This window comes from Daphnia pulex, chromosome 7 (assembly GCF_021134715.1).
Source record: "Daphnia pulex isolate KAP4 chromosome 7, ASM2113471v1".
NCBI classification, from domain to species: Eukaryota; Metazoa; Arthropoda; class Branchiopoda; order Diplostraca; family Daphniidae; genus Daphnia; species Daphnia pulex.
This window is the reverse complement of record NC_060023.1, coordinates 1,708,152-1,736,114: the sequence shown is the minus strand read 5'-3', so window position 1 is coordinate 1,736,114 and position 27,963 is coordinate 1,708,152. Positions and strand designations below refer to the sequence as shown.

Here is a 27,963-nt window from a genome sequence, read left to right as displayed (position 1 = left end):
AATCATTTGAAATATGTCGTTATTAAGTATAAAACCATAAAACTAGTTCGGCTCACCATAGATATGAATTAAATAAGGTGGACTAATTGTCCGAAGTAAATTCTAATCAAGAACGATTTGTTGAACAAAAACACACCATGGTATAGGAGTTTAAGGTCAGTGGATAGAGAGAGAAGAGAGAGATTGCATCGTGACCTAGTAGCTTCCTTGACCGTCCCGTTGCCCTCCTTCACCATAGTCCGGCACGTTGATAATTTGTTCTCTAACGCCTGAAAATAAAAGAATAACAAAAGGGCCACCATTAGAAATCGTGAAGTTCCCAATCACAAGCCGTCGAGTTTGTTAAGTGAGAAGAGCCTGTTAAATTCGAATTTTGATCCAGATTAATTCAAGCCAGCTAGAGAGGCATTAGATCGGCTAGCCAAACTTTTGCTAAAAGGGGGACGTACAAGTGGAGGGGAGGACGGCATTGAAGGGGATCTCTCACACACAGAGAGTTGGGGTTCATTTTGGCACCTGGGAAAGAGTGGGTAGTAAACTCCAGGTGATGGATTTTGGACGTTGCTGAGCTGCTGCCTTAAACACTACACAGTATATTGATTTCAATGACAATCAGAATTTCACCCAAATAAAATGTATAAAATGAAATAAAAAACAAAATGTCACGAAATGTGTTATCTTACCCCAACTCGTCGAAGCAAATCTCCAACAATGTTCAAGGCGGAATGCCGGGCTGCCTGAGTGATTCCCGTGTCGGTCACTGCCAATGCTGATAAAAGAAAACAATTAGGTTAAAATAAATTTTGGGCCGGGGAAAATGTTGACTTTATAAAAGAAACAAGAATAATTTTTCCAAGTTTTGTTTACGTTTGAGGGGCACGCTGGAGGGCAGTTTGTTGTTGTTATTGCTCGCAGGGTAGGCCAGCGGCGATTTCGTCGGATCCGATTTTTCGTTTTCGTCTACAACGGCTTTCTCTTGCTTTTCGTTGTCCGGTGTCTCGTGAATGGCCTTCTGCCGAACCTGAAGTTCTTGCTTCAAATCTAAAATTGGGAATTGGTTGAAGAAAAAGAAATCGTTTAGAATGCGGATTCATCACATGATACCCTGCCCTCGACCCATATGTTTTATTCAATGTCAGATTACGACACAATGGCATCCAATCACAACCTACAGAGAAAAAGACAGATTTAGCTTCGTAAAGGAATAGATATACATCACAGGCAAGGCACATTGAAAAATGGCAGGAATGAAGTAACAATCTAACATCTTTCTTCAAAATTGCTTTAGCATTGCAATTTTCTTAAAGTTAGACAGACAGAAATATAGTTACGACAAACAGAAACTGAATTGTGTATAACACACATTTTTTAAGTAGATAAAGAAATTTATCCATGTCTTACTGTACATCAATAAATATTCAACATACCATCTTTTTTAATAACCTTCTCTGCATAGAGAGAGACGTACAGGAAGCATCGAAGCAAGATATTTCGGTAACATGGTCAGCAGTTTCACGCCACGTGATCGGCACTACGTCTTGGCCAGATCGAAGGCTAGAAAAACTTTAACATTAACAAAAGGATGTGTAAACATATCTTCTAAACATTCAGAAATTTTAATGAACATAAAGCAAATTTACCTTTGTGATATTTATAGTGGAAAACGTTGAAGTTCGCCTTAGTGATCACGAACAACTGTCAGCGTCTAGCCGTCTAGGAAAGAATTATTTAAGAAATGGGAACGTCGTTCGGCGTTGCCAATTGGCTCGCGCTCGACGGGCGCCTGTTTTAAAAAACTTAAAAACAGCTTAAAAGAATCGAGAACCGATTGAGATTTGAGACGTTTGCAATCTGACGTTTGATAAATATTTTGCCGAATGTGGATAACTGTAATTCTAATTCTCACTATGTGGTGGACTATACGCATTTCGTTAATCATGATGAGGTTTTTTAAACCTATAATTTATTTTTATGAGTTTGGGTGCTACGTCTAATGGCTTGCACTAAAAACTTGACACAAAATTCAAAACCTTGCGAATTTTACATCTATCATCTCGTCCTCTGCAAGGTCACGCCAATTTGCATATAATAAAGAATAACGTTATTACCACGGTAAAGTATAAATTAACAATTCGGTTTCGAAAATTTTGAGCGCATATCGCCATTTTACAGTGGTCTGTGAAGGCTGATGTGATGGCTTCGTCTGAGCAATTCTTTATCGAGAAAAATAAAATATACAGGAATACCAAACAGAAATAGGATTTTATAAGAAATATAATCGGTTGAACTAACAAACAGTATTTGAACTATGATTAGTATTTTCTATTTACAGGTATAGTACTTACCTGCATGAGGTAAAAAATGAAGTTCATTTTAGGTTTTGGTTATTCCCTTTCTCTTAATTTCAGTTTGTAAAAAGATAGGTCCCAACGAGACTCGAACTCGTGATCTCCTGCTTACTAGGCAGGCGCTTTGCCATCTAAGCCATGAGACCGTTATATTTTGCAGCATCACTTTTCTTTATAAAATTTGAATACAAAAGTGGATCTCTACATGTTTTATTTTTGTGTTGGTAAGTTTTAAGCGAATTGTTTGGTTATGTGCATTTATTTTTTATTCGCTTCGATGTTATCCATAACGCAAGTACGCATACGACCCACTGACAGGCCATGATTTGCTGAAGGTTATTACGAGGAAAAGGTTCTGGAGAAAATGTTATTAAGCCTGTCGAGGCGGAACTAAATCGACGTCGTGACAATGGTTACAGAAATGCGATATCAGCTGTTGCAATTGCCCTCGTCTTGTTCGCTTTGTAGCAGTTTTATTTATCTGCCATCTGGGCTATGTTATGTAACCTTATGGAAGGAGGCGTCGCTTATTAAAATATTTCCATTTGCGCCAAACGCGCTTCTGTAAACTTCTAAACTCTTTGATTCAAAGACAGTATGCGACCTAATTCCGAAACACTCCGAAAATCCCAACTACAAAAGTACCTAGTATCGTTAACGGTATTAACATAGGAGCAAATTTTCACATGGTTATTCATAAATTACGTTAATTTTGAAAAGGCGTTTACACACAAATGAATTATTTCTCAAAAATTTCTTTTTGCAAAAGCCATCCCGTAAAGTGAGAATAATGATTACTGTTGTCGTAGAGGTAGACGCCATCGGATATGTCGGTGATCTGCAGCCACACCTTGTCTCCCGGCTGCAAATGTTGAGTGGATTCGAGTCTAAACGGACTGTGTTGGTCGCTGGCTTTATTTGCTACCCAACTCCTACTGTTTAGGTTGCCGTTCAAATAAAGGCCGACTCCGAGTCGAAGTTTGTAGGAAGATGAGAACGGGAATTGGGCCAACCCCGTAAAAGAAAAGAAATATCGTCCCTCTTGAGGCGCAGTGAAGATTCCGGAAGTTGAGTTGATTGCGTCTCCGACGTTCGCCATGGCAATTTCAAATGGAATTGGAATATCCGTTGTAGCGAAAGTCGTGTTTTTCTGAACGTAAAAAAAAGCTGACACTGACATTCCAATGAATTTCTTGAAATCTACAATAACATTTTGGTAATTAGACTAGACACGTTATAGGCCAATCGCAATTTCAAAAAATGTCATACCTGCATTGTTTTTAAATGTTTTAAAATCGCAGTCGAACTTGTCTGATGCATCAGTTCCCATAACTGCCGAGCGCAACCCATTCAACTTGTGTTCCATGCGCCAATGATCCCCAGATGAAGTCGGTATTTCATCGACAGCCACCTGTCCTGTACACTCAAATCGTCCGAGGGTGTGTTGACTGGTCGAATTTGCCGTTAAGGTCCCACCGAAGTTCAGTCGTGTGATCGGCAGAATATTTTTGTCCGTGATGACTCCTACAATAATAATTTAAAAATCCTGTCATTCCTGTCTCACGGTTAATACCATAACCATGATCATTACCAATATCTGTTAGCGGTGTTGGTAGACTCGAATCGCAATTGCAAGCAGCAAGGTCTTCAACACAATTGCCTTCTATTCCGCACTGACATGTGTGGACGTTACTCTTTCCACCGGACCAAAAGTAATGCGGATTTCCGTCGTTATCATTCCACCAGGAAAACATGATGCCGTAGATCTGCAACGGAGCACTGGTACAATCATACTGCATTCAATAATTGATTAATCATTTTATCTTGAATTTGTATATCAATGATATTTGATTACCCTGATTGATTGGTGGCATTCGTCGGATATCTGGGCCAATGCCGACATTTGTCCACTTGTCGCTGAATATTTAATTAATCTCGAATAACATCCGAGATCACTGCAATGCGAAACGGATATCCTGGATTCGCTGTCGTGCAAAATAGCAGTCGAACCTTGAAATCCGTTGAGAATAAACTTTTTTTAAAAGTCGAATATTTCTGTTTAAGTACCTGTTGTCATGTTACAGAAGGCGACGATTGGGTCTTCGCCGACGCCTTGACCGTCCGGATCGATCCAGTACATGCCGGAAGTTTGGGACGGATGAGCTACGCGAATATCGTGACAAGTTCTAGGTATGGAACTTTTTTCTCTTGATTGGCGGCTAATTTCAGTATTCTGCGGAACGGATTTGTTAGTTGTAGGACATTTTCTCTGTTGTAAGTCATGTGAAAACAATTCCAGCTGTTCTATTCTTCGTTCCAGTGCTTCCAGTTGGTGAATCTTCGCAGTTAAAATTTCCTAGACAATGAAATAAAATTAAAGTATGAATATTAAGTTGCCGAGTTAAATTCAATAGCTACATGAAAATGAAATGATTTCTCACATATTTTGTTCTCATTTGTTGCAGTTGGTCCTCCAAATCAAAACCGACAACGGCATTCATCCACAATACGGAAATCTGCATAAATGCAGCCATTGCGGCGACCCGGACCATGTTATCTTGACGTCGTCCACAATTGGAGTGTTATCCTGGCATGTATGGAACGCCACCATTTATAGACAATAAGCCCAGCAGCAAACAGTTTGTAGAGTGCTGGGTTTTTTTTCTTTAAAATATTTTGGAGAAAGTCAAATTTGTTCCTATTGGGGAAAGGGGTTCCCCCTCATAAAAATAACTTAGTTTATTGTCGTAACTAAAAAGATTGTTATAAAATTATATGGGGCGTCGCACTAGCGGTCGGATTACTTGGGTATAACGATGCATCGAATTTTCGGGAGACGTTATACCAATTCATTAAAAAAAATAACCAATTTTTTCTTTTACAACTGCAATATAATACGATTTTTATTGCTATAGTATGCCTTACGGGCTCCATAAGAAAAGTCTAGGGTTCTGAGAAGAATTTCTATTGAATAAGGTATAGGGAGTTGGGTTCCGGGCTGGCAACCGTGAATAAAACGCAAATATGTTATGGATGGAAGGTCAAGTTATTTTGTAGGGGGAAAGCTATTATAATAAACTCAAGAAGCAAGAAGTATAAACTCATTCGATTGTTGGCTGCAAGAGAATATTTCGTTTCGCTATAACGGGTAAAATCCGTTACGCAGGCCGGAATTTCAGGACAGATCGATAACTAGGTACTCAACTGTGCACGTTCCGGATACGACGCTCCTTCCTAAAAAAAAAAAAAAATCTCTTCCCACATATAAATCTCTGCCGTTAAAATGTCTGGAACATTTGAAAATGGGTGAATTGCGGAGACACAAATCATGTTGTCTTAGTCTCGATTCGATTGCGGTACAACGTGTTTTATACAGAAAAAGGCTGGAACGAGCAGCTCATCGAGCTACGGGTTTTCCCATTGTCCTGTTGGGAATTCCGAGATCGGAAATACCCAATCGACGGGAAATTATAATGGGTTTACCCATTTTAAATGTCTTGTTTTAAGGGTTACAATTCGATAAGTTTCTTTTAATTTGTCTACGCTATGACTCAATAGGAGTCCTTGAAGCTAGATAACTTTTAAGCATTTTATATTGCCACCTGTTCACCTGTTTTTGTGTGAAGTGGGTCAGTACTACACCACATAGTAAGACATTACGGCATTTTTTCCTGATGCAGCCAACCCGTAAAATGAGGAAAGTTGTCAGGATGCACAACTGATGAAAGCAAGTGTGGTCTGGATAACCACAATTATTTCCCCGTAAATTTGCATTGATATTCAAGGGAATAATCTCGTCAACCCACACTATCACTCGTACTTTTAGTTGGTCATTCAAATACACAAACGTAAAAACAGCTGCGAAGTGCGCAGTTGTTTGTTGCGGTTTTAAACCTTTTACACGGAATGGGCGCAACTATTCACATAGTTGATAAGCGTTGATAAGCTTCCGTGCTCTTCACAGCGAGATGAGTTCATGAGAACGCTCCGTTTAAATAAATTTACAAAATTCTAAAGCTATCATAATTTTTTTTTTTTTTTAATTCACGTTCGGCTGTGAAAAAGAACCCAACTTTTACAAAACAGCTATCCTGAAAAGATTTTGATTCATTAAGAATAGATTAAAAAGGTCCCAACGAGACTCGAACTCGTGATCTCCTGCTTACTAGGCAGGCGCTTTGCCATCTAAGCCATGAGACCGTGCACATCACGCGTGCAGTATCGGTACTGAAACTTAAACGCTTTGGATTTTAACGCTGAATAGATATCTTACGTAGCAGCAATGCTGTTCATTTTGTCGTGAAGAAATGCCGGAAATTATTTCTTATTAGTCACGGATCCCTACTTCCGATTTGTGTTCGGGGAAACACGGAAGCGTATGATGCATCGATGCATAAATACATCGACAACTCTTTCAGGCCATCGATCTGTTGAGCTTGGCTAACTTGTGTTTGCGAGATGGATGGAAATATTTAGGGCCCATTAGCCTAAAGCCGAATTCTTCTCCCACCAATTAACGAAAAAGTGCCGGTGTGGCGGCGGGTCCCTATAGGTAAAAAAATGGTCTTGTTGCACTTTGCTTCAAGTGTTTAAAATTCAAATATTTCCGAATGTGTTGGTTTACCCAGAGAAAAAGTTGTGAGATATTTCTATCATGATTTTTTTAAAATTCACGTTCGGTTGTGAAAATATACGCTAGTTTAAATAAAGCTATTCTATTCAGATTTCGATTGGTTTAGAAAAGGTTAATAATTACCTCAGCAAGTGCTCGTCGTAGATGCGGCCGTCGTTTTCGTCGGCGTAGAATACCTGGTCAAGCCCCAACAATCGAATGAATTAGTTGCCGTTCTAATCAGCAGGTGACTACCTAGCTACTACCTTAGCCATCTGAAAGCATCTCTTCTTTCGTCCGGAGAGCACGCCGCACTGGAGTCTGTTCACGTTCACACGTGGTGTCCGCTTTGGAATTGATCGTCGTGCCGATGCTGACTGTGCTCAAACTACGACCAGAGGACGGCTAACGCAAAACTACTTTTTGTCTTTTGACGTCAATGACGGTCGCTGCCAGATCTGGATCGTGAAAGGCTGGATATACCTGAGACAGGAGGAGGGATTTCAAAACGGCGTTGTTATTGTTTTTCGGCCGCCTTGCTCGTCCGCTGCTTCGTGGTTTTGCTCATCCCGGCTTGGCTGTTTTTCGGAATTTCGTTATTGTCGTCATTCTTCGACTCAATTTCAAACGGGACTCCATTGGACACGACGTTGGAAGTGTTATTGAGGATGAGCACTTCGGATTCCTTAAGTTCTGGCCAATCATTTGATTTTCCACGACGGTTTCTGGCATCTGTTAAAAGGCACAAATGTAACGGTTGTAAAAAATAAAAGTTGTTGAAAAATTTAACCTCAAGAATTTTTCTGTGGTTTGGAAAGAATTCTTCTATATTTTCGAACAGAATACCGTCGTCGCCTTTGAAGTCAGTCGTCTGTCACATATTAGTTTATGAGGTGATATGGATAGAGAATAATTTAATATTTTCTTACCACCAATTTTATTGGGAAGATATGTTTGCTGGCCAAATTTGGCTCGTGCTTCAAAACTAGCTTTGCAAAAAACAGGGTTTAGTAGTCCTAGTGCTTGTCGGTAAGTCATGTACAAGCACACTTATAAACACATAACCTACAGCACTGCCTACTGCAGTTATCCGTATCAACTTCAAAAGAGTGGTGAACAACTGTTTAACATAGATTAAGAGGAGAAATAAAAAGATTAATGTTGTGTAGTAGTAATTTAGTAAATGTCTAAAAAATTTGTTAGACACAGGATAACAAATAATTAAATAAATATTTTCTTACCACTAGTTTAATTGGAAACTTAATTGATGTTTGGCCGAATTGTGCGATCATTCTTCAAAACAGCTTTGAAAACACAGGATTCAAGGGTACCAGTGCTTGTCGTTACAAAAACACACTTATAAACACACAGCCTACTGCTACTGTATGTATCATCATCTTCAAAATAGTGGTATTCAATTCACTGTGCAACCTAAATTAAAAGAGGAGATTATAATAACATATCTATGTTTTACTATCTATGCAGTAAAAGTAAACAAAATATGAGACCGACTCGAATAAATTCTCTAATCCTCAGTCTGTGAATTGAAACAGAGCAGCAATTTAGCTCTATCTGTCAGAAACGTCATAATTACACTGAAGCATTGAAGTAAACAATATTTTAAGCTTCCGCGTTTTGTCACGGACTACTTGCGGGTGCGGCTCTATGGTGTTCAACATTTCTTGACTTGAATCTTTGTTTCAATCACGTGTGTGGCTGTGGCGGAGCGCGGAGGGCACGGATACTGGATAGCTAAGGCATAGTGCCATATAATCAAGACGAAACAAAGGAACATAAATAGCATGCAACGACTTATTTTACAAATTCTCAAAACAATCAAAAAATTCAATGGCGTAATTTTTATTCAACACTATTTAATGGTTTATCATCAGTAGAGACTACGTGTACCGGTGTACGTGACGTCGTGACTACATGGGTATTTTTGTTCTTTTGGTAAATTTTGGCTTATGGTTCTTTGTCAGACGAACTTTTATCTTCTCGAAAACTAGAAGCAGTGTTAATTTATTAAGCTCCCTTAAGATAATTTCAGTTTTGTAGTCCACACTTTCGAAACATACATGGAAAAATACATGGAACTCAATTACAAGTAACAAGCTTACAACACAGGAAGTTACCGGAAGTTGGTTGTCAAGCCATAAAATTTTTAGGTACACTCGTCGTGTCTTAAAGATCAACGAAACAACGACTAAAAGAAATGGGGGTTAACAGTTAACTAACCGATGTTGGGAGAAAATGAACATACAAAAATGAGACAAACAATGAGAATGAAAAATTTCGAACATTCTTAAAAATAAATTGATTCGTCTTCACTCTCATCCAAAACATAAGGAATGGCAAATAGCTGTCTTTTAACTTCAGAATTCAAAAAATGGTCCGACAATTCCACACATAAGGCCCCTTTCCATAGTTCACCAGTACCCACCTTGATTGTTTTGAACATCATTACATTCTTCCATTTTTCCTTATTAGCCAGATACACTCCCTTTAATCGGCAACGAATGCCGAATGATGGTCTTTTGAAATGGATCAAGCCGGCAACTGGCGCAAAAATATCGGAACAATTTACTGTGACTTGAGTACCATAGTCAACCAGAAGAACAACGAATCTCAACCCAATTTCTTTAACAACCTGAACTCTAAAGAAGCTGTTAGCATATTTGGCAACCCCATAAAGATTTAGGCATTTATTAAATGACAAATGCATCAAGGGCGGGTTTCTGATGGACGAATAAACAAGTTTAAGCTCACCTATGACGTCACCGAACCAGGAGTCTTCCGATTCTTCCAAGTGACCGAAAAAAAATCCTTCTTCCTCAGCTGAGACGACGAAGAGACATTCTTCACCAGATATCTTTGCATGGTCGATCTGAAATGAAAACAAATTGATGAAATACAAAGACCAATACAATTGGGTGTGATTTAATACCTGGGAGACTCTCACTGGGTTAGTAGCATGGCGAACGTGGGGCAATGAAATTTTGTTGTTAAATTGAGAGTTAAGACTGTCGAGAATACTGCGGCCATTTTTATCATGAAGAAAAATGTTTGGGATTCCAGTGGGTCCAACTTCTTCAACTTCGGCAACAAGATTTGGGGATGACTTTACTAAAGAGATAAATGCGTCATTCAACCCCACGAGGTTCTTGGCAGCATCTTCAATGCCGAACAAAGAGGCACGATAAGCAAGCACATGCAGTTTCAGCATCATTTGTGGAATTTCATAAATCAAATCGAGTTCAACGGGCGCCTCGATGCCGATGTCCACAAAATTGACGATACAGACACAATTTCCCCCAAAATGGCTAATGGCCATTATGGTTCCTCGATAAATTAGATTATCGTGGGGAAAGAGTGCCAGGCAAACCATTCCTGGCTTTGGTTCCCCGACAAAGGAAGTAAGAGCTACGGAGTTGATAAGTTTGCGTAGTTTCAAGTGGTTCTGATTTTCTTTCTTCAACTGCAAGTAAAAGAGGAACGGTCCGTCGGGCATATTTGTGATAAGTACTTCATAGCGTTTCTTGAGAATCAGATTTCTTTTCGGGTAGGTCCGAAGAGTGCAAGGACTACGGTAGACAACCACTGTGGAAGAGGAAGCCGAACAGGCAAAGGAAGAACCGTAATGCTGACCGAATACTGACGGGATAAACGACACTGGAACTGTTGAGGAATTAATCGTCGTGCCGATGCTGACTGTGCTCAAACTACGACCAGAGGACGGCATGGAGTGCGTAACTACTTCGACCAGTTCAACGTCAATGACGGAATCGCTAATGCGGCTACACCGGCTTCCCATCGTTCCAGTCCTGGAAATAAATAATAAGACAGAAGTTAGAAAATGGAATTGTTGGTTGAATTGCTTTTTAACCGTTTTTTTTTACCCAGATGTGCTTTCGATATCGGAAAAATCAAGAGTCCGTTCGAGGAAGGCTGAATAAGGTGTGCTGGGGATATTGGTTTCTCCCGTTCCGGTTCCGGAATCACCCGACGCGTCGCCCTTCACCTTCCTGTTGGGACTCAGAATCGACTCGTCGTCTTCTTCTTCCTCTTCGACTTCTTTGACTGGATCAGTTTTCTCAATGTGGGGACTTGGTGATCGCGATCGTTCCTTGGGCGGCAATGTCGAAACAATTTCAGGCGACGACACGACATCCGACAGGGAAAAAGAGACATCATCTGTTGCTTCTTGTGTGGTGCCTGGAAAATTTGCTTCTAAAATGTTAATTTTAAAAGTCAAATATTTTGCGGAGTAGATAAATGATCCCACCTTCGACAGTGATAGAATTGTGAATTACGGAAGTGTCTTCTCGACTTTCTGACAAACTGCTACGGTCGCTGCCAGAGCTGGATCGTGAAAGGCTGGATACCTGAGACAAATTACAAGAAACATCGCTACGGAATTCCAATACGGCGTTGTTATTGTTTTGCCGGCCGTCTTGCTCGTCCGCTGCTTCGTTGCTTTGCTGTTCCGGTTCGTCCGGCTTGACTGTTTGGGGGGTTTCGTTGTTGTCGTCATTCTTCGACTCGATTTCAAGTGGGACGCCATTGGACACGACGCTGGAAGTGTTGAGGATGAGCACTTCGGATTCGTCAAGTTTCTGGCCAATCATTTGACTCTCCTCGTCGGTTTCTGCTTTGTCCTCTGTGACGTTGACGACGCTCACGACGCTCACGAAACGCTCAACAGGTGGGTTGGATTGGGTTTCGTAGGGAAGTGAATCGTCCGTCGAGGATTCGCAGCCGTCAAAGTTGATGCTCAATTGTTCAGTCTGCTGTAGCGTCGCTGAAGGCTTCGCGTCCGGGCAGACCTGGACGACTGGACTAGTTACAGTGACCGTGACGCTGGGCGGAGGCGAAGAAGGTTTTTGGGCGACATTGTCATAGATTGGAGAAAACGTAGTGGGCTCCTCATAATCAGGCAGTATGGGTTCAGATACAGGGGATGCAAGGCGTTTGCTCGGGCTAAATACTGGCTGGGGTTGTTGTTGTTGTGGTGGTGATGGTACGGTTTCCGGCGATTGGAAGACCAGCGTAGGCGGCTCAGGGCCTTTTAAACGCTTTTTAGGAGGTCCATCAGGGGTGACGACGGAATTTTTACAGCGTTCGGCTTCACTAAGAACTGAGATAGTATCATCATCGCTGGATTCGGTTGCATGTGTATCATCAACATCAACGTCCGTACGTCCAACGTCAGGATCTGGCATCTGTGAGAGCAAAAATGTAATGGTTGTTCAATATCAGTCATTATTGTAAAATGTAACCTCAAGAATTTTTTGATGATTCGGCAAGGCTTCTTCCATATCTTTGAACAGAATGCCTCCGTCGCCTTCCAAATCAGTCTATCACAGCAAATTAATAGTATATGAGGTGCTCGGATAGGAAATACTTTGATATTTAAATACCACTTTGTGTTTGGCCAAATTGTGCTCGTGCTTCCAAACACCTTTACAAAACAGGGTTTAGTAATTCCAGTACTTGTCGTCAAGTCAAGTACTACACACTTATAAACACATAGCCTACACTTCCTACTCTGCAGGTATATGTATCAACTTCAAAAGAGTGGTAATACACTGTGCAACCTAACCTAGATTAAAAGAGGAGAAATAACATATAATGTTTTACTATCTGTGTAGTAAAAGTATCAAATAAACTCTCTAATCCTCAGTCTGTAAATGGAAAATTGAAAACAGAGCAGCAATTTAGCTCTATATTTTGATAGGCAGATAGATCGATCTTTACCAATGAGAATGATTAAGTTTCTTTAAAACCTCAGTCTCGTGTTCGTAACTTAAATCTATCACTGAGCTAAAAAGGTAATCACTAAAAAAAATCCAGACTCATAATATTGGAGCATTAAAGTAAACAATTACAATAAGCCTCTGCGTTTTCACACGTATTACTTTTAAACTTAGCCCAAGGTCGGTCGTCGAACTACTACCATTACGGCTACGGCCATACCATACCTCTACCTTCTACCCATCCCCTTCCGATCAACCGTACTGGGAGGTGATGCATCTAGCGGTAAGAGTTGGCATCGTAGGGTTTCAGATTATGCAATCGCTATCGCATAACGCTAAAAGCTAAAAGCTAAATCATTTGTTTAAAATTTCAGGAGAGAAAAAAGCGAAAAAAGCGAAAAAAGCTATTAAAAATTACTCGTTTGTACTCGTCGTAATTATTCGTTTGTTTGAAAACTTAGTAAGAATCATCTTTAGGAAAATCGCTAAAGAAAAAATCATAATTTATAAGATAGAATCACGTTCATTGGACAATTTGGAAAATTTCTCTCTTGATATAAACTTTAAGTTTTGAAGATGTACAAGTTAATATATAGTTTGAAAGTAGATTAATAAAGCAGAGCGCCGACACATCCTACAGTACAATAGAATTATAGAAATGCTGAAATGGCACGATTAAAGAGGAATCAGCAAGGGAAAGATTTGGGGAGGAAAGAAATGTTTTATCTTTTAAGACAAAGCAAGTTTTTATTAGTCAATAGTCAGCCCTGGAGAGAGGGAAAGAGTCAAGTTACAAAGTTCCTAAGCGACATGCACATTTTCACTTGAGAAGTACAAAATAAAAAGAAAAAAATGAAAAGAATTTTTTTTTTTTATTTTTTAGAATAAACAAACACAAAATGAAAAAAAAAATAAAAAAATTTGTATTACCATGTGGAAGCAACAAATGAAAATCGTTGACAGTTAGATTATTTTTTTCAATTTGCGTTAATATTTCTTATTGTATGTGTCGTTTGTTGTGCATCGAAATTCGAAAGAAGAGAGCTCATTTCCCACGAAACTAGGAATCAAAAAGTCACACCCTTTAGAATTATTATTATTTTCATCTGTAAATTATAGTGGAGGGGAGGGGGGAGGGGTGAATGAATCATTGAGCTGAAAGGTTTTCTTTTAAATTAAATTAAGTCACCAAAAAATATTGGATACTAGATAGGGCAAAAAAAAAACTGGTTTTTAAAGTGAGTGGGGTGGGAAAAACTGCCAACGACAACGTAACTCAGGGCATTTCCAGTAGGCGGAAGGGACGAATAAAACGATTTTCTCCTGATCTTCCAATTGCAAAGCGAAATCATCTTCCAGTTTCTGCTTGCGGGGCTTCAACTTGACCTACCGTTCCCGCAATTCCGACTGGAACTCGTCATCCTGCGATTTGAGTTTCATCGTTTCGTGTTCCATCAACATTTTGCGCTTCTCGTTTTGCAGTTGCTCCAATTCTGTTGAACAAAACAATCCGTTAAAGAGTGAATGGCAATTTGAAATAATCGATTCAACAATTTACCTTTGACGGAAGAATCGGCTGCTGCACGAAGTTCTTCCAACTGCCGGCGATGTTTCAACTCGCAGCGCTGCTCTTCGGCTTTGTAGCGCTTCTTCTCCTGCTCCTGGAACTTGCGCAATTTATCGCGCTCGTTATCCGGAGTATCGGGGAAGTTCAGGGCACCAGCCAGGGAAGCCAATCCGCTGGGTAAACTTGCAGCGTTGACTGAGATGCGCATCGACTCTCTAAACATCATTTCACGGGCTTTCATTTCCACTCGGATCCGCTTAGGTAGCGCCCGTCTTTCGATCGCCTGTCGCTTCAAAAGATCCTCCTGCAACGACAAATTACACCCATTACTTCCATCAACATTTGGAAATTTTTAAAAAATAACGAACCTCTTTGCGGGTTTGGAACCGTCGGATTTGTTCCAGTTCTTTCTCGTGACGGACAAGCATTTGATGCCGTTGAAGGAAAAATATCTCCTTGAGTTGCCTCCTGGCCAGTTGGTGGCGTTCGTGCAGCTGCCGTTCTTCCAGTTCCCACACGGCCGACTCGCGGGAGCGGAGCAGCTGCTGTTTCTGCTGCAAAAATTGCCGTTCCAGCAGAGCGATTTTCTCGCGGTGGCCGTCACTCAGGCGACGAAGCGACATTTCGTGGCTTTGATTCAAACTGTCCAGGAAGGAGCGCTCCCTGTCCGACTGCTCCACCTCTTGCTGCTGGCGTTTAATACGGAAGGCCGTCTTGCGCTGGTCTTTGGGCAGCAGGTCCGACTCTTGTTTCAACAGCCTCACTTCCTGTTTCAATCCTTCGCGGAACAGTTTCAATTCACGCTCCTGCTCCGAGCGGATCTTCTTCGACGAAATGCGAAGATCGGAATCCTGCTGCTGTTCGGCACGTTCCACTTGCTGCATCGTCTCCAGCTCCGTGTCGTATCCTCGCCACAAACTGGTCGTCTCCTGGTTGAATATTCCATTGTCTGACTAAGGGTACAAAGTACAATTTTGTATTTAAAAAAAGGGGGTAAATGAAACATTTTTTGAATTATTTTAACCTGAAGAGAGAAAATTTAAATACTCAATACATCTTTCCGTTATCACGTTGTCGGCACTTGTGAGGGTCACGATCAATTTCTTCATTTAGGCAGTTGCTGTCCTCCATGGCGATTTGTGTCGGGCTACTGGAGAATTGAGAAGAAGCACCAGTTTCTGATGAGTGTTGCTGAGTCTATTTCTGTTCCATGTGTAATGGTTTGTTGTGAATTCAAAGCCACAATTATTTCCAAGATGTCTGTAACAAAGAAAAGTTTAAATAATGAAACTGAATTTTGCATCACTCAGTCTCGTTGTTGTTAAATCTAAAAACAGCACAAAAAATTCATACTAAGTAAATAATAAAATTAATTGGTTAGGTGTGTTAAAACTTTAGAAGCCAAATGAAGCAAACAGTCTAAAAGAAGGTAACAATATTACCAACACCACCAATAAAAACAAACTGCAATATGAAGTTAAAGACACATTTAACTTTAACATATCGGTTTGGCATTGGAAAAGGATAATGTGTTGCCTTTTTTTTTTAAGTATTTCACAACTGTTTTGACATCCCAGCAGCTTATTTGTAATTTATTAATTCAATCAAGTAAAACTATCTGTTACCACAAGGAATATAATTTGATTAGCATCTCAGACATCAAGTGGCCAGTGTGTCATGTGTTGGCAACCATTCTGGATATGAAAGAGAAGAAAAATTAACAAAGCATAGATCAAATGTAATTTTTTCTCCTCACACAGTTGAAAAAAGAAAAGAAACCTGCTTTCATTTTAGTTTACAACTCAACAAGAATAACAACACATGCAGAGAAGCTCTATGGATGACAAAGCCATGACAAAGCAAAGGAAAGACCATGCCTAACTTCGTTTTCAACAATGATAATCTCGAAATCTATTTCTAACATCTCCTTACCTTAAATTGATTGTTTCAACTAGGGTGGGACCAGATAGGGCTACACTCACACATGTACTCTGGGCAATCAAGAAGAAAATTGCGTGAACGGACTAATATGGCAAATAATCATCATAATCAAACAACTCACTCAGCTGAGTTATTAACAGCTTCGAAGACTGGTTCGTCAAAGTTTGTAAGTTAATAAAGCCTAAGGGCCTATATGAGTGGAGTGAGTTTATTTCGAGTTTCGACTATTGTTTTGTAGTGCAGTCGAAGTTTCGTGCAGGAAACGTCGTTCGGCGTTGCCAATTGGCTCGCGCTCGACGGCCGCCTGTTTTAAAAGAATCGAGAACCGATTGAGATTTGAGACGTTTGCCCTCTGACGTTTGATAAATATTTTGCCGAATGTCATTAACTGTATTGTAATTCTAATTCTCACTATGTGGTGGACTATACATATTTTGGCTTCGTTAATTATTATGTTTTTAAAACTATTTATGAGTGTTTGTGTGCTATTATACGCACCTATGTATAACAACGGTAGCTTTTTTAAAATGCAGCCCTATATTTTTGAACGATTTAATTATGTGAGGCAAAACTGCTTGCGTGGAATTAAGAGGGGGCATTATAAAATTATACCAAGAATGAAATCAGGGTCGACCTAATTTCCAATCTTAAACCTAAATTTAAGCTAAAATAAAGGATCTGATGTTATGAAAATCTCAAAATCTGTGAACTTTCGACTTCAAGTTTCGAAGAAATATGTAACGGAAATATTTGACAGAAAATTTTAATTTCCACTGAAACGCGTGCTGGTCGGCTAATCAGATTACTCAATTTAATTAAAATATTGTTTGCCTGTAAAAAAATTTGATTCGTTACTTTTGTAACAAATCAAACCCAGGCAGACATTGCTGGACTTTGCAGAGCAGAGACATATATTTTTAACGATAACTAATGGGGCCAGTAACCTAGTACACCGATATTTCAAGGCATGAATTAAGGCATGTGTTGCGGCATGCATTAAGACATTTCATTATGCTGTCTTCAAGCATGCACCATATAAATATGATGATTCGATCATCGATTATTCGGGCATCGCGAGAATTGAACATAGTATACACGTTAATAATAACATAATTTAATTATGTATTACGATATTGAAATATACTGCATGTACTAATACTGGGATAATTTTTTAACAATTTTTACTTACCTCACTATGTGCAAGATGATGGGTGCCCAGATAAGAAGTTTTATGCATATCTGAAGATTCGAACCCGAGCCTAATTTTGCGATGATTCCTCAGCTTACCGACTGCGACGCCTTATCCGACTTACCCAGCCGGCACCCATGAAATAGCTTTATATTGTAAATAATAAATTAATCTGTGTTCAGTGCTCCAGCTGCTCACACGCCATTTCGAAGTCGCCCAAGACATCATGACGTTATAATTAAATAATCCCAAAAATGATAATAATGTTAATAATTAGTCCCTTTTTCAATTTTTCGCAAGAGAGAAATTGAAGCGGCATACAAAATGTCCCCCTAGCGGTTGCGTTGAAAATTATTTCGGAAGATTGGAAAAGGTTACCTTATATTATTATTGAAATAACTTTTCTGCTGTGTTTCACTCAAGAAATTTATTTTAAACAAAGTTAAGTACGTTTAACGGCTTTAAAATGAGACTAAGTGGGGATTTTTTAATTGTTTCGTTCTCATACAGCATTTATTTTACTGTTAACTGTTAAATTCATTATAAAAAAGCAAATCTCTAAGACATACAAATTTTTAAAAAATATAAAATATGCAGTTAGGTCCCAACGAGACTCGAACTCGTGATCTCCTGCTTACTAGGCAGGCGCTTTGCCATCTAAGCCATGAGACCTTGAAATTTTTGCATTCTTACTCAACCTTAACCGGCTTCATTTACCAGTGATTAAATTTTTGCGAAACGGGTTTCAAACACACAATTTTTTTTTCTTTTATTATTGTGCTGTGAAGAAACGGAGTAAAAAATGTGAGTTGATCAGCATATTTCTACGTTCGTATTAAGGAAAACGGATATCCCGGAAGCGTCTGATATGATAAGAAATCAACAATAAATCATTACCGAACTTATAATTTGCACACTAATTTGAATAAATAACACGGTATATTTCAGTCAGGTATACAATTTCCAGTTATTTATAATAATTAATGCGAATCGAACGTTTCCTCCTCCAAAAGCCACCCCGTAAAGTGAGTGTAATGACTGTTGCTGTCGTAGAGGTAAACGCCGTCCGACATGTCCGTGATCTGCAGCCACACCCTGTCTCCCGCGTTCAAATTCAAAGTCGACTGGAGCGTGAACTGGCTCCACTGATTTCTGGCCGTGTTGGCCACCCAGCCCCGGCCGTTCAGGTAGCCGTTGAGGTAAATGCCGACGCCCAGCCGCAGCTTGTAAGGAGAGGCGAACGGGAACTGAGCCAATCCCGTGAACGAGAAGAAGCACCTGCCCGGTCTGGGCGACGTGAATATCCCCGTAGTCAAATCCATGGCCCCTCCGACGTTCACCTTGTTGACTTCGAACGGCATCGGAATGCCCGTCGCCGAGAAGGTCGTGTTCTTCTGCACGTAGAAATACGTGGGCGACGATTTGATATCGGCGAATCCAAATCCCAGTGACTTCTGAAAACCTTCGTGAAAATTGAATTTAATGATTTCAAAAATTTTAATTCCGGGCGGATTAAAAACAAAAAATGATAAAACTTGATTTGATTCATACCTGGATCGTTTGGTAATTTCGTGAAATTGCAGTAAACATTTTCGACGATGGCAGCTCCCATGACCGAATACAATCCGCTTAACGTGTGACCTATGAGCCAAAGGTCTTGGCAAGAGGATGGCATTCCCTGGACGGCCACCTGTCCGGTGCATTCGAACCGGCCCAGGGTGTGCATGCCGGACGAATTTTCCAGCACGGTCCGGCCGAAATTGAGCCTCGTGATTGGCAGTAGGTTTTTATCGGTAATCACTCCTGTATTATTACGCAATTATATAATCGCTGATCAAAAAATGATCAAATTGTTATTGGGTTTTAAATACTGACCGATATCGGCCAGTGGCGTGGGTAGACTGGAATCGCAATTACAATCGGCAAGAGCTTCGATGCAGTTGTACTCGATGCCGCACTGGCAGGTGTGGACGCTGGCCCGGTTGCCGGACCAGAAATATTGCGGCTTTCCGTGCCGATCGTTCCACCACGAATAAATGTTGCCGTTGATCTCAAACGGAGCGCTGGTGCAATCATACTGTATTCAATTACAATTCGTTTCAACATTTTCAAACTGTAATCATTATAGTCAATGGTGATAATTGATTATACCCGGATTGATTGGTGGCATTCGTCGGATAACTGGGCCAATGCCGACATTTGTTTAGTAGTGGCCGAATATTGAATTACCCTGGAGTAGCATCCGGGCTCAGTGCAATGCGAAACGGATATCCGGGATTCGCTGTCGTGCAAAATAGCAGTCGAACCTTGAGAATTTCTTAATTGATTTTTTAATTGATTCCAGAATAATTATTTGATCAAATGTAATTTACACCTGTTGTCATGTTACAGTAGACGTAGATGGGGTCGTCGCCAACACCCTGGCCGTCGGGATCGATCCAGTGCATGCCGGAAGTTTGTGACGGAAGAGCCGCCCGAATGTGGCTGCAACTTCTGAGAATGGCACCGCCCGTTCCGATCGATTGACGATGCCGTTCCATTCCAACATCTGGAAGAATTCGCCTCTGGAACGATTCGGCCGTCCTGATTCGATGCTGTTCAGTCTTCAATTCACTAAGTTCACTTTCCTGCTGTTCGACTTTACGTTCCAGAGTCTCCAGTAGATTCAAAATGGCCGCTAAAATTTCCTTACATCGAAACCACAATTTCGTTAATTGCCGACCATTACGTAATAATAATTATAAATAGCTAAAATCGTCCACTTACATAGTTGTCTCTGAGCTGCTGCAGATGGCCTTCCAAATCGATGGCGTCCGTCTGGCAAATGCACAGCGTAGCGCAGAGGATGAAACAGGCGTGAATGTGATAGGAGATGCCAGCAGCCATTTTGTTAGTTGTTGACTGGGCGCCGGACAGCAGACAAGTCTCATCTAGCGTGATCACGCTCTGGCCATTTATACAGCACACAGCACAGTGTGTGGCAGCACTTGGGCGATATCTTCTATGTGCTACAATTGAAAAAAAAAGTACATTATAAACGGGGAAAGAAAACGGACTAAATTATATTTAGCGCTCCTAACGGTTCTTCATTTTGGGAGGGAAATAAGAGCTCCGATATGTTAAGTCAAAAAAAGTCCACTGCGGTTCATTAGGTCTAACACAATTGGCCTATCATTGAAATGTTGTTTTTTTTCTATCAGGAAAATAACAAACAATTGCGAATATAATTAGCGTCAAGACGAAATGCGGTGCTATATAATAGGTTATAAGAGTATAATTGATGGGGCTATTTCATTTATTGTTTCCTTATATGATCTTTCCGACACATTTTCATATTTCGCGGTGTTGTGTAATCAAATTCGAAACTCATCATCAAAAATGTATGATGTGCAGCAGCATGTGCGCAATAATGTACCGTTATATGTTTGCCGGCAAACAATTCGTCAATACACAGCTATATGTATACAATTAGAGCAAATATTGACTCGAAACCGTAATAAAGGATGAGGTATATTTCAAGCACGACTGGATAAGGAAAGCAAGTGAGTATTATCAAACTATGTGTGTGTACCTATACTATGTGTTCGGTTCGTTAGGTACTCGGCTGGCTCCCCATTTCAACTGGAATATCCAATCTGTTTTTTATTTTTCCACAAAGTGTTTTCAATCTGTAAGAATTCACACGGTGGAGAATGGCGCAATTCCATTAATTCGAATAATACGCGCGAGCCGTTCAGTGATCCATTTATTCGCTACAGTAGCCCAGAGTGGTTTACAAAAGAAAAAAGATTGCACAGTCCAAATAAACACTCGAGAATAAGACATTTAAATCTAACAAAAGTTGTGCCGTTAATTCCACAGCTTCATCTATCAGATACTGGCAATCTGCCATCTCCACTGTCGAGTGTTTGGTGTATCGAATGAATTGAAATTCGCCCATCGGCTTCTTCAGTTGGAGTGTTTTCATCCCCATGCAAATTATAAAGCCCCGGCACTAATAGCTTTTATAGCCGACCATCTAGCGCAATCAACTCAACATAAGTATATATACTGTCTGTAATAGTTTGGGAATCGGACCATATGTCTCTACACGAATAATTAATATCTCCGCACGATTTAGGCGATTGTTTGCCGTCCCACACTAATTTGTCTAGAGCATAACGTTACATGTAATGTACGGCGGCGTCCATTGACGTCAAGAGTTTCCGATGGCAGCAATAATACAAATGGGAAAGTAATGCCATCAGCTTTTGGTGTGGTGTTCTATGCTATCGCTCTTATATAATTGCGTCTCTCGTGTCCTTTTTTATCCGATCAATATCTGACACCAAAGGGCTCTCAAGCCTTTATACCCTTTTCTAATAATAGATGTCAACTGAAACTTGTATATTTTGATTGATTCAAAGGAAATAAACTTATATAACCTAACAAGTAATTCTACACTCTTGTTTAAAAACTCTTCAGAGTGAAATATTATTACAAACTTCTTTTTGTATTTCTTATAGCGCTGGTCGATTGTTAAATGATTTTGGCGCGCTTAAATTATTTGAATTATTACATTTGCCAATAAATATTCAGTTATTGCGGAACGTGAATGAATCAAACGATTCAGGTTTGTCTTTGTTGGGTGTGGTTGATGGCCAGCAGCAGACTCACGTTGCGACTCCACGTCTCGTATTCGGTCGGATCGATCAATTTGAAATGAATCACGTTCCCCCCTCGTCCTGACTGGCCGCTGCTGCTGCATTTGATCTTGTTTTCGTCCAGCTTCTTTGTGGTTTGATGCGATTCCAGCAATTGGCCATCCGATCGGGTCTGCCACGTGATGGACTGGCCGGCGAAACAAGGATCGCCCGTCCGGTTGCCATTCTCCATAATGAACATTCTGTTTGTATAGTACGAGAGATAATCATCAATCAATTCAATTATGCAACGGAACTATCGATTGATCGATCATTATAATTGATGCCACTGACTTGTCAAAGGTCCAGAGTGGGACGTGGGCCTTCCGGGAACAGAGACCTATCAAGTAAAGATCTTCAAAGGGGAAATACGGGGTCGACTGGGCGGCCGTTAGCAACGGGGCCAGGGCTTTTCTGCCCAGCAAATAACAACCGCCGTACAGATAAGATGGGTAGGCCGGCCAAGGCCACAGCTCCATACTGACGTAATGTTTACTCTCTGAATGATTCATCAAAAAATGGGAAATTGTCAAATTCAATTGTCAAATTCAAATGAGGTTGAATTATAATTATTACCCAACTTCCGCTGGGGCGGATTGTCAATGACAATTTGGGTGCCGTAGATGCCGGCCTCGTAGTAAGGGATAGTCTTGGTGATGGCCGTGACGGCCGAGTAGAGACGGCCCGTGTTGACGTAAACGTCGTCGTCGCATTTCAGGACGAACGGGACCTTGGCGCTACAGAATTGCTGGGCCCAGTGCAGCAAGGCCACCGATTTGGCCGTCAGAATCTCGTAACTGTCCATCATGTCCAGCTGGACAATATCGTCGAATATACCGCTTTCCTCCTCCAGTCGGCTCTGCAGCGTCGCGTTGGCCGTCCGGCCGGTCAGGAAAACGTGCCGGCCCCAGCTGGTGTCGCCCAGCCGACCGGCCCACGTCCGACGGACCAGTTGGCGCCTGTCAAAGTGTCCGGGAGCCGAAACAACAACCACGACGACCTTCAATAATCCATCGCTGGCCCGGCACTGGGACTCGGCATTGATCGAGTACCGGAATGACGTAACGTCGTTCAAATTCCCGCCCAGCAGCTTCAATCCCAGTCGATCGACGGTGTAATTCACGTAAATTTCAACTCCATCGGGGACGGACAATTGAGCCCGATTTTCCGTCAAACCCACCGGCCGTCCGAAGATGAGCGTGTCGCACGGTAGACTGGCGCAATGGGCCGGCAGGTGAATGAAATTGCTGGGCCTCGACAACGGGTGGATATCCAATCCCGTGAGAAATAAATTGAGAAAAACAAAAGCGATCGTGAAATATAAGAATTTCAATCGAGTCCTCCTGACGGTGGCCATTTGATTTTTTGGAATGAAAAGTCACGCAACACGCCCAGCATGCACGATCGATGGTGAAATGGGCACCTGTAACACCGGCCACCGGACGCTGACTAACTGTTGATTGAACTTGTCATGTCTCAATTTATGATAATTATTCATGAAGAATTATTTAAAATTATTTTAAACATTTTTGATGGCGACATTGGCCGACTTATCAGTTCAATCATGACGACCCCCTTCGAAAATTGACGACGACACGAAAGAAATACATTGACATGCCATCGTGAATGAGCACAGCCCAATTTTTAGACCGAACGGGGGTAATAAAAGATAATCAAATTTGGAATAAAAAAATAAAAGTAGCTCAAATTGTGAATTGCTCAAGCATATCCTGTATAAAATAAAATATATAAGAGAAGGTCGATTTGATATAGCCGCTTGGTTAATCATGCCCAGACTTTTCAAATCAAAATTGTCACGTTAGAACTTCCGCCGATTGCCAGCATGCGATACGTAAGCTAGTCGGCTGTGGTTATGCAAATCAAAGGCTTTTGTTTTTTCAAAAAAGAAAAAATTTGTTTTGTCAGTACCGCTAGATTTTTACTTGGTGGCCTTGGCTATTATAACAAGATCTTCCTTTCGAAACGAAACAAAAAATTTGTTCTTTTTGGTTTTTATGAAATGAGACGGCCATTTTGGATTGATGAGAAAGGGGAGTGGGCGAGAAAAAGGAAAAAAACATTTTGTCACGTATTCCGCAGTTCCTTTGGTTGACCTTCAATGTGTTACGAGTTTGCATTGCGCTAGTGTGTAACATCCGGTTGACGCTAGACATCACCCTGAAACTTTATTTGTTTTTTGTTTTTTTATATTCAAATGAATAAGAAATTTTCAGATTTTGTGATTATCGAGTGGAAATATTTAATTAATCAATTTTACGGTAATTTAATATGGATAAAAAGTTAGGTCCCAACGAGACTCGAACTCGTGATCTCCTGCTTACTAGGCAGGCGCTTTGCCATCTAAGCCATGAGACCTTGTTTAAATCGAATTTTTATTGATTATTTAAAATATTTTAATTTGAAAAATGGTAACTCATTTCTCGGTCGATTTCCTGTCAACGACAAAGACAAAAAGTATTGCGCATTATTTTTGTGTGGTTAGCCACAATTCGACGTACAAGGTGGGCTAAAAGAATGTTGACGGGGGAAACCCACATCCCGCCATACCGCTGGCACGCAGTTCAGCTGGCTACGAGATAACAACGCACTGCAGCTCTAAACCAATTTCCATCTACGGGAAAATCAATCGCTGCAGGGCACTCTCAAACATTCCAGTCATTCAACTAGGCGATCGTCAACAAACGCACGCAGTTTCGTGAAAATCCATGCGGGAATGTGACGTCATTGGCATAAATGTATGGAAAATTATTCAAATGACGTCGGATGACGCAGTGACTCAACAGTCGAAAAAATTCCCCCCTCTCCGACCCGTTTCTTTATTCTTTTCCGTCAAAATAAAAATTAACTTTCCAACAGGTTCATAAATTAGGTATGCTAAATATTTAATTAGTTTGAAAGTATCTAGAAAGCCATGCCTACAGCTAAGACGTCACATACTTTTACTACAGGTTTGTGCAGGTGCTACGACGTCACGCAGTCCTGTTACATTGGCCACCATCCGATATACAATCGGCTTATTAAATAGCCCCAACGGATTTCTCATACGGTGATCCGAGCGCGGTCTTTTTAAATCATTTGAAAAATTCCCTTTTATTAATTATTCATTATTATGACACTCCAAAACATTTTCGGGATGATGCATATATTTTGACGAAAGTTTATTGTCCTTGAACTTATGCATTACTCGCACTAAATTGCGCCACATTAGGAAGTATAAAACAAACCACCGAAAATCCCGCCGGAAATTAAAATTTGAATATCTTTTAAAAGATTAAAAAACAACCTGCTATGTTACACGCTACTATAGTAAAAAAAAGCCTGCGGCGATCCCTGACGCACCACGACTCTCTCTGCTATACACGCGTCCACACATTCCTAGAAAACCAGTTTGAAAAAATACAAAACAATTCTCTTTTGCCTTGCGTCATCCGGCAAGAAAAAGAGAGAGGTGTAATGCGTCATCGTATTTCCGGCGCCGAATTTTATTCACGAGAGGAGGAGGGTCGTGCTGGGCGAAAAAGAAAAACCCAAACCGAATTCAAGATGGATGGAAACGGAACTGGGAGGTACCCAAATCTCAACCTATTTGAAGGCAGCAACTAACCGAGAAAGAACGTACTCACTCGCAACAAGTCCAACATCCCACACCTCTGCCAGCCAGCAGCCAGCAGTTGCCCAGCCATTCAACCAACACAGTTCTGCCTTTCAATAGAAAGGCCACTCAAAGTGCATTCAAGAGTTTCAGCGCGCCTAATTTGAAATCTCTCAACAAGTGCTGCTCTTCTAGTGCGTTCGGTTCTTACTACCAGTGAAATATCTTTAGTGTCACAATGCATTCATCATCCAATCAGAGATTTTTGAAATGGGGAGCCCTCCTCTTCAACTTTATCGTCCTCGTAAGTTGTTGAATTTTCCTAGTACATTTAAATTTCCCGCTCAATTTTTTTAAATTTTCAATTTTTTTCGGTTTAGATTGTGGGACCGACTTTGATGGCCTTGTCACTCCGGGTCCTTTTCGATCCCGATTTCACCCACTTGTTTTTCCAAGATGGTAATTATTACGTCGGACACATTCTAGTCGCCATCGGCGCTTTGATGACAGTGGCCGGAATCCTCGGATGCATCGGAGTCCTGGCCGAAAACAGTTGCCTCCTCTGGATGGTAAAACATTTAGAAAATTACCAATTCAAATGATTTCTCGAATAATTTGATTTGATTCTTTCTTTCACGATAGTTTTTCGCTTCCATGGCGATTTTCCTGATTACCGAAATCGTCGGAGGTTTCATCCTCTACCAGGAGCAGGCCGACCTGCAGAACGACGTCCACAATTCCATCCGGGTGGCGGTCGAGCGTCACTATGGCAACGACCTCTCCAACACCACCAAGTTGGACCTCATCCAAGAAGCCGTGAGTATTGTGCTGCTCTTTTATTTATCATTTGCTCTCGTTAGTCCTTCATTCAATTGACTTTCTCCTTTTTAGTGGAAATGTTGCGGAACGACGGGCTACAAGAGCTGGTCCCGCTCCGAGTACGGCAAACGCCACATGACCCGCGATTTCATCGACAAGGACGCCACTTACACGGTCCCGAAATCCTGCTGCGTCGACCAGACGTCTTTCGAATGCGAGCGAGTCTCCTTCTCGGACGGCGTCCGTGGTGAAGATCAATCGAGAGTTCTCTTCCAGGAGGTACGATTGCTCGCCACTGTACCTCATTGGCGCTCGCCGCTGTACCTCAGTGTATTATATTCATTTTTTTGTTTTTCTGGTCTGTGTGTTGATAGGGATGCGGTAAGAAATTGGTGGACACCATCAACAGCTATGCCAGGTACACCTTCGTCACCATCACCGTAGTGGCGGTCGTCCAGATCGTTGCCATGGTGCTGACGGCCCTTTTCGCCGTCAACATCCGCCAGCACGTGAGCGGTGACAGCCGATTCACCTCGCGACAGGGTCTCAATTCATCTTACGCCTCGGCGCCCATGCTATCCAAGTATGTATTGCAATTCCGCACTCGATACAACATCAAACTCTAAACTTTAATTTTAAAAGTTCATTTTCTTTTCATAATCACAGCGCCGAATCGGCTGATTCCAAACGACAATTCACCCCCTCTTCCACTTCGATGAACTCGTTAAATCTGGAGCCGGTCATCATGTCCAAATCGTCGTCGCTTGTTTGAAATCAATCGTCGAAATTGTGTCCTATAATTTAATTCGAGGGTCTTTTCTAGCCATAAAATTGTATGAACATTATACCCCCCGCCTTTATATAGATGATGAGAGTAAGAAGAATCAAATCAGGAATTCCAAATAATCTCTCCCCCCTCACTATGAAAATTCTGTGTGAATGTACATATACGTGTGAATGAATGTTGATGACGAATTGCCTTTGATTAATCACGCCGACGACGACTACATAAAAATGTGAAAAGACTTTATGACAATACATCGACTGATTGTTACCGACTCTTTTTATATAGACGCCCCCATTTGGCTTTTTATCCTTGTACAAAAGACGATTGTTCATTTTCAACTTCCCTTTTTGGATATCAAACATCTTCATCGACTACTTTTTAATAATTAGCGACTTTGTAATAACGAACGTTTCATGTAGGACATAACCGACAATTTCTCAAAAACTTAAAGGACTAGATCAGAATTTTAATTGGACATCCGGACTCATTCAACTAACATACTACAAGGATATAATATGCCTTTGAACTGAAAATACAAGAATTTTATATCGATTTAATGAACAATAATGTAATGTAGGATAAACCTACATTTCCTGGAAGAAAATGGGCCGAGGTATATAATGATTCTATAAGGTTCCATCCGGAAGAG

General features: G+C 40.9%; 6 protein-coding genes, 1 long non-coding RNA gene and 4 other non-coding genes across 14 annotated transcripts; 1 reads left to right on the top strand and 10 right to left on the bottom strand.

The window, feature by feature from the left end:
• Positions 1-48: 48 nt before the first annotated feature.
• LOC124197281 lies at positions 49-1,714 on the bottom strand. The gene is made up of 6 exons (XR_006876069.1): positions 1,641-1,714; positions 1,428-1,563; positions 868-1,041; positions 684-769; positions 517-584; positions 49-269 (listed from the first exon to the last, which is right to left on the bottom strand). It is a non-coding gene; the product is annotated as an uncharacterized LOC124197281 (long non-coding RNA).
• Positions 1,715-2,421: 707 nt separating this feature from the next.
• Positions 2,422-2,494, bottom strand: Trnat-agu. The gene has a single exon. It is a non-coding gene; the product is annotated as a tRNA-Thr (tRNA).
• Positions 2,495-3,083: 589 nt separating this feature from the next.
• LOC124197229 lies at positions 3,084-7,221 on the bottom strand. Its single transcript, XM_046592569.1, has 7 exons — positions 7,105-7,221; positions 4,790-4,935; positions 4,416-4,704; positions 4,204-4,358; positions 3,940-4,141; positions 3,618-3,872; positions 3,084-3,548 (listed from the first exon to the last, which is right to left on the bottom strand). Exons 2-7 carry the CDS (start codon positions 4,898-4,900, stop codon positions 3,088-3,090), a joined length of 1,473 nt encoding a protein of 490 aa, XP_046448525.1. The 5' UTR covers positions 4,901-4,935; positions 7,105-7,221; the 3' UTR covers positions 3,084-3,087.
• On the bottom strand, positions 6,476-6,548 carry Trnat-agu. Its single transcript has one exon. It is a non-coding gene; the product is annotated as a tRNA-Thr (tRNA).
• A 1,744-nt stretch (positions 7,222-8,965) lies between the features above and the next one.
• On the bottom strand, positions 8,966-12,897 carry LOC124197228. 2 transcript variants are annotated; one of them, XM_046592568.1, is made up of 8 exons: positions 12,718-12,897; positions 12,381-12,557; positions 12,240-12,317; positions 11,246-12,182; positions 10,860-11,190; positions 9,908-10,784; positions 9,730-9,847; positions 9,539-9,617 (listed from the first exon to the last, which is right to left on the bottom strand). In XM_046592568.1, the coding sequence occupies exons 3-8, from the start codon at positions 12,276-12,278 to the stop codon at positions 9,589-9,591; spliced, it is 2,331 nt and encodes a 776-aa protein (XP_046448524.1). In that variant the 5' UTR covers positions 12,279-12,317; positions 12,381-12,557; positions 12,718-12,897; the 3' UTR covers positions 9,539-9,588. The 2 variants fall into 2 exon arrangements, with proteins under 2 accessions (XP_046448523.1, XP_046448524.1); XM_046592567.1 differs by having other exon boundaries at positions 8,966-9,847; positions 10,860-11,175.
• A 727-nt stretch (positions 12,898-13,624) lies between these two features.
• On the bottom strand, positions 13,625-16,332 carry LOC124197227 (STE20-like serine/threonine-protein kinase). The gene is made up of 6 exons (XM_046592566.1): positions 16,216-16,332; positions 15,909-15,977; positions 15,338-15,543; positions 14,652-15,236; positions 14,275-14,587; positions 13,625-14,209 (listed from the first exon to the last, which is right to left on the bottom strand). Exons 4-6 carry the CDS (start codon positions 15,165-15,167, stop codon positions 14,103-14,105), a joined length of 936 nt encoding a protein of 311 aa, XP_046448522.1. The 5' UTR covers positions 15,168-15,236; positions 15,338-15,543; positions 15,909-15,977; positions 16,216-16,332; the 3' UTR covers positions 13,625-14,102.
• A 1,680-nt stretch (positions 16,333-18,012) lies between these two features.
• Positions 18,013-18,085, bottom strand: Trnat-agu. Its single transcript has one exon. It is a non-coding gene; the product is annotated as a tRNA-Thr (tRNA).
• Positions 18,086-18,333: 248 nt separating this feature from the next.
• LOC124197226 lies at positions 18,334-20,344 on the bottom strand. Of its 2 annotated transcripts, none has more exons than XM_046592564.1 (6): positions 20,180-20,344; positions 19,788-20,100; positions 19,565-19,719; positions 19,289-19,490; positions 18,965-19,216; positions 18,334-18,875 (listed from the first exon to the last, which is right to left on the bottom strand). In XM_046592564.1, exons 1-6 carry the CDS (start codon positions 20,297-20,299, stop codon positions 18,394-18,396), a joined length of 1,524 nt encoding a protein of 507 aa, XP_046448520.1. In that variant the 5' UTR covers positions 20,300-20,344; the 3' UTR covers positions 18,334-18,393. The 2 variants fall into 2 exon arrangements, with proteins under 2 accessions (XP_046448520.1, XP_046448521.1); XM_046592565.1 differs by having other exon boundaries at positions 19,788-20,090; positions 20,180-20,315.
• A 1,560-nt stretch (positions 20,345-21,904) lies between these two features.
• Positions 21,905-23,519, bottom strand: LOC124197225 (acetylgalactosaminyl-O-glycosyl-glycoprotein beta-1,3-N-acetylglucosaminyltransferase-like). The gene is made up of 3 exons (XM_046592562.1): positions 22,672-23,519; positions 22,390-22,594; positions 21,905-22,298 (listed from the first exon to the last, which is right to left on the bottom strand). The coding sequence occupies exons 1-3, from the start codon at positions 23,450-23,452 to the stop codon at positions 22,022-22,024; spliced, it is 1,263 nt and encodes a 420-aa protein (XP_046448518.1). The 5' UTR covers positions 23,453-23,519; the 3' UTR covers positions 21,905-22,021.
• Positions 23,520-24,398: 879 nt separating this feature from the next.
• On the bottom strand, positions 24,399-24,471 carry Trnat-agu. Its single transcript has one exon. It is a non-coding gene; the product is annotated as a tRNA-Thr (tRNA).
• Positions 24,472-25,416: 945 nt separating this feature from the next.
• LOC124197222 (tetraspanin-1-like) lies at positions 25,417-27,861 on the top strand. Of its 2 annotated transcripts, none has more exons than XM_046592560.1 (6): positions 25,417-26,012; positions 26,089-26,277; positions 26,351-26,524; positions 26,600-26,806; positions 26,902-27,110; positions 27,194-27,861. In XM_046592560.1, the coding sequence occupies exons 1-6, from the start codon at positions 25,947-25,949 to the stop codon at positions 27,297-27,299; spliced, it is 951 nt and encodes a 316-aa protein (XP_046448516.1). In that variant the 5' UTR covers positions 25,417-25,946; the 3' UTR covers positions 27,300-27,861. The 2 variants fall into 2 exon arrangements, with proteins under 2 accessions (XP_046448516.1, XP_046448515.1); XM_046592559.1 differs by having other exon boundaries at positions 25,683-26,012; positions 27,170-27,861.
• The last annotated feature ends 102 nt before the right edge of the window (positions 27,862-27,963 follow it).

Coding starts and splice junctions, on each gene's coding strand:
- LOC124197222 (XM_046592559.1), top strand. CDS start 25,947: ATGCATTCATCATCCAATCAGAGATTTTTGAAATGGGGAGCCCTCCTC. Junction 26,278..26,350: donor ACAGTTGCCTCCTCTGGATG/GTAAAACATTTA, acceptor CTTTCACGATAG/TTTTTCGCTTCCATGGCGAT. Junction 27,111..27,169: donor TCGGCGCCCATGCTATCCAA/GTATGTATTGCA, acceptor TAATTTTAAAAG/TTCATTTTCTTTTCATAATC.
- LOC124197225 (XM_046592562.1), bottom strand. CDS start 23,452: ATGGCCACCGTCAGGAGGACTCGATTGAAATTCTTATATTTCACGATC. Junction 22,595..22,671: donor TCCGCCCCAGCGGAAGTTGG/GTAATAATTATA, acceptor TGAATCATTCAG/AGAGTAAACATTACGTCAGT. Junction 22,299..22,389: donor CCACTCTGGACCTTTGACAA/GTCAGTGGCATC, acceptor CTATACAAACAG/AATGTTCATTATGGAGAATG.
- LOC124197226 (XM_046592564.1), bottom strand. CDS start 20,299: ATGGCTGCTGGCATCTCCTATCACATTCACGCCTGTTTCATCCTCTGC. Junction 19,720..19,787: donor CTACTGTAACATGACAACAG/GTGTAAATTACA, acceptor GAAATTCTCAAG/GTTCGACTGCTATTTTGCAC. Junction 18,876..18,964: donor GAAATTACCAAACGATCCAG/GTATGAATCAAA, acceptor ATTTTCACGAAG/GTTTTCAGAAGTCACTGGGA.
- LOC124197227 (XM_046592566.1), bottom strand. CDS start 15,167: ATGCAGCAAGTGGAACGTGCCGAACAGCAGCAGGATTCCGATCTTCGC. Junction 14,588..14,651: donor GGTTCCAAACCCGCAAAGAG/GTTCGTTATTTT, acceptor TTGTCGTTGCAG/GAGGATCTTTTGAAGCGACA. Junction 14,210..14,274: donor AGCCGATTCTTCCGTCAAAG/GTAAATTGTTGA, acceptor TTTGTTCAACAG/AATTGGAGCAACTGCAAAAC.
- LOC124197228 (XM_046592567.1), bottom strand. CDS start 12,278: ATGGAAGAAGCCTTGCCGAATCATCAAAAAATTCTTGAG. Junction 11,176..11,245: donor CAATTCTATCACTGTCGAAG/GTGGGATCATTT, acceptor CAAATTTTCCAG/GCACCACACAAGAAGCAACA. Junction 10,785..10,859: donor GATATCGAAAGCACATCTGG/GTAAAAAAAAAC, acceptor ATTTATTTCCAG/GACTGGAACGATGGGAAGCC.
- LOC124197229 (XM_046592569.1), bottom strand. CDS start 4,900: ATGGTCCGGGTCGCCGCAATGGCTGCATTTATGCAGATTTCCGTATTG. Junction 4,359..4,415: donor CTTCTGTAACATGACAACAG/GTACTTAAACAG, acceptor ACGGATTTCAAG/GTTCGACTGCTATTTTGCAC. Junction 3,873..3,939: donor AACACCGCTAACAGATATTG/GTAATGATCATG, acceptor TTATTATTGTAG/GAGTCATCACGGACAAAAAT.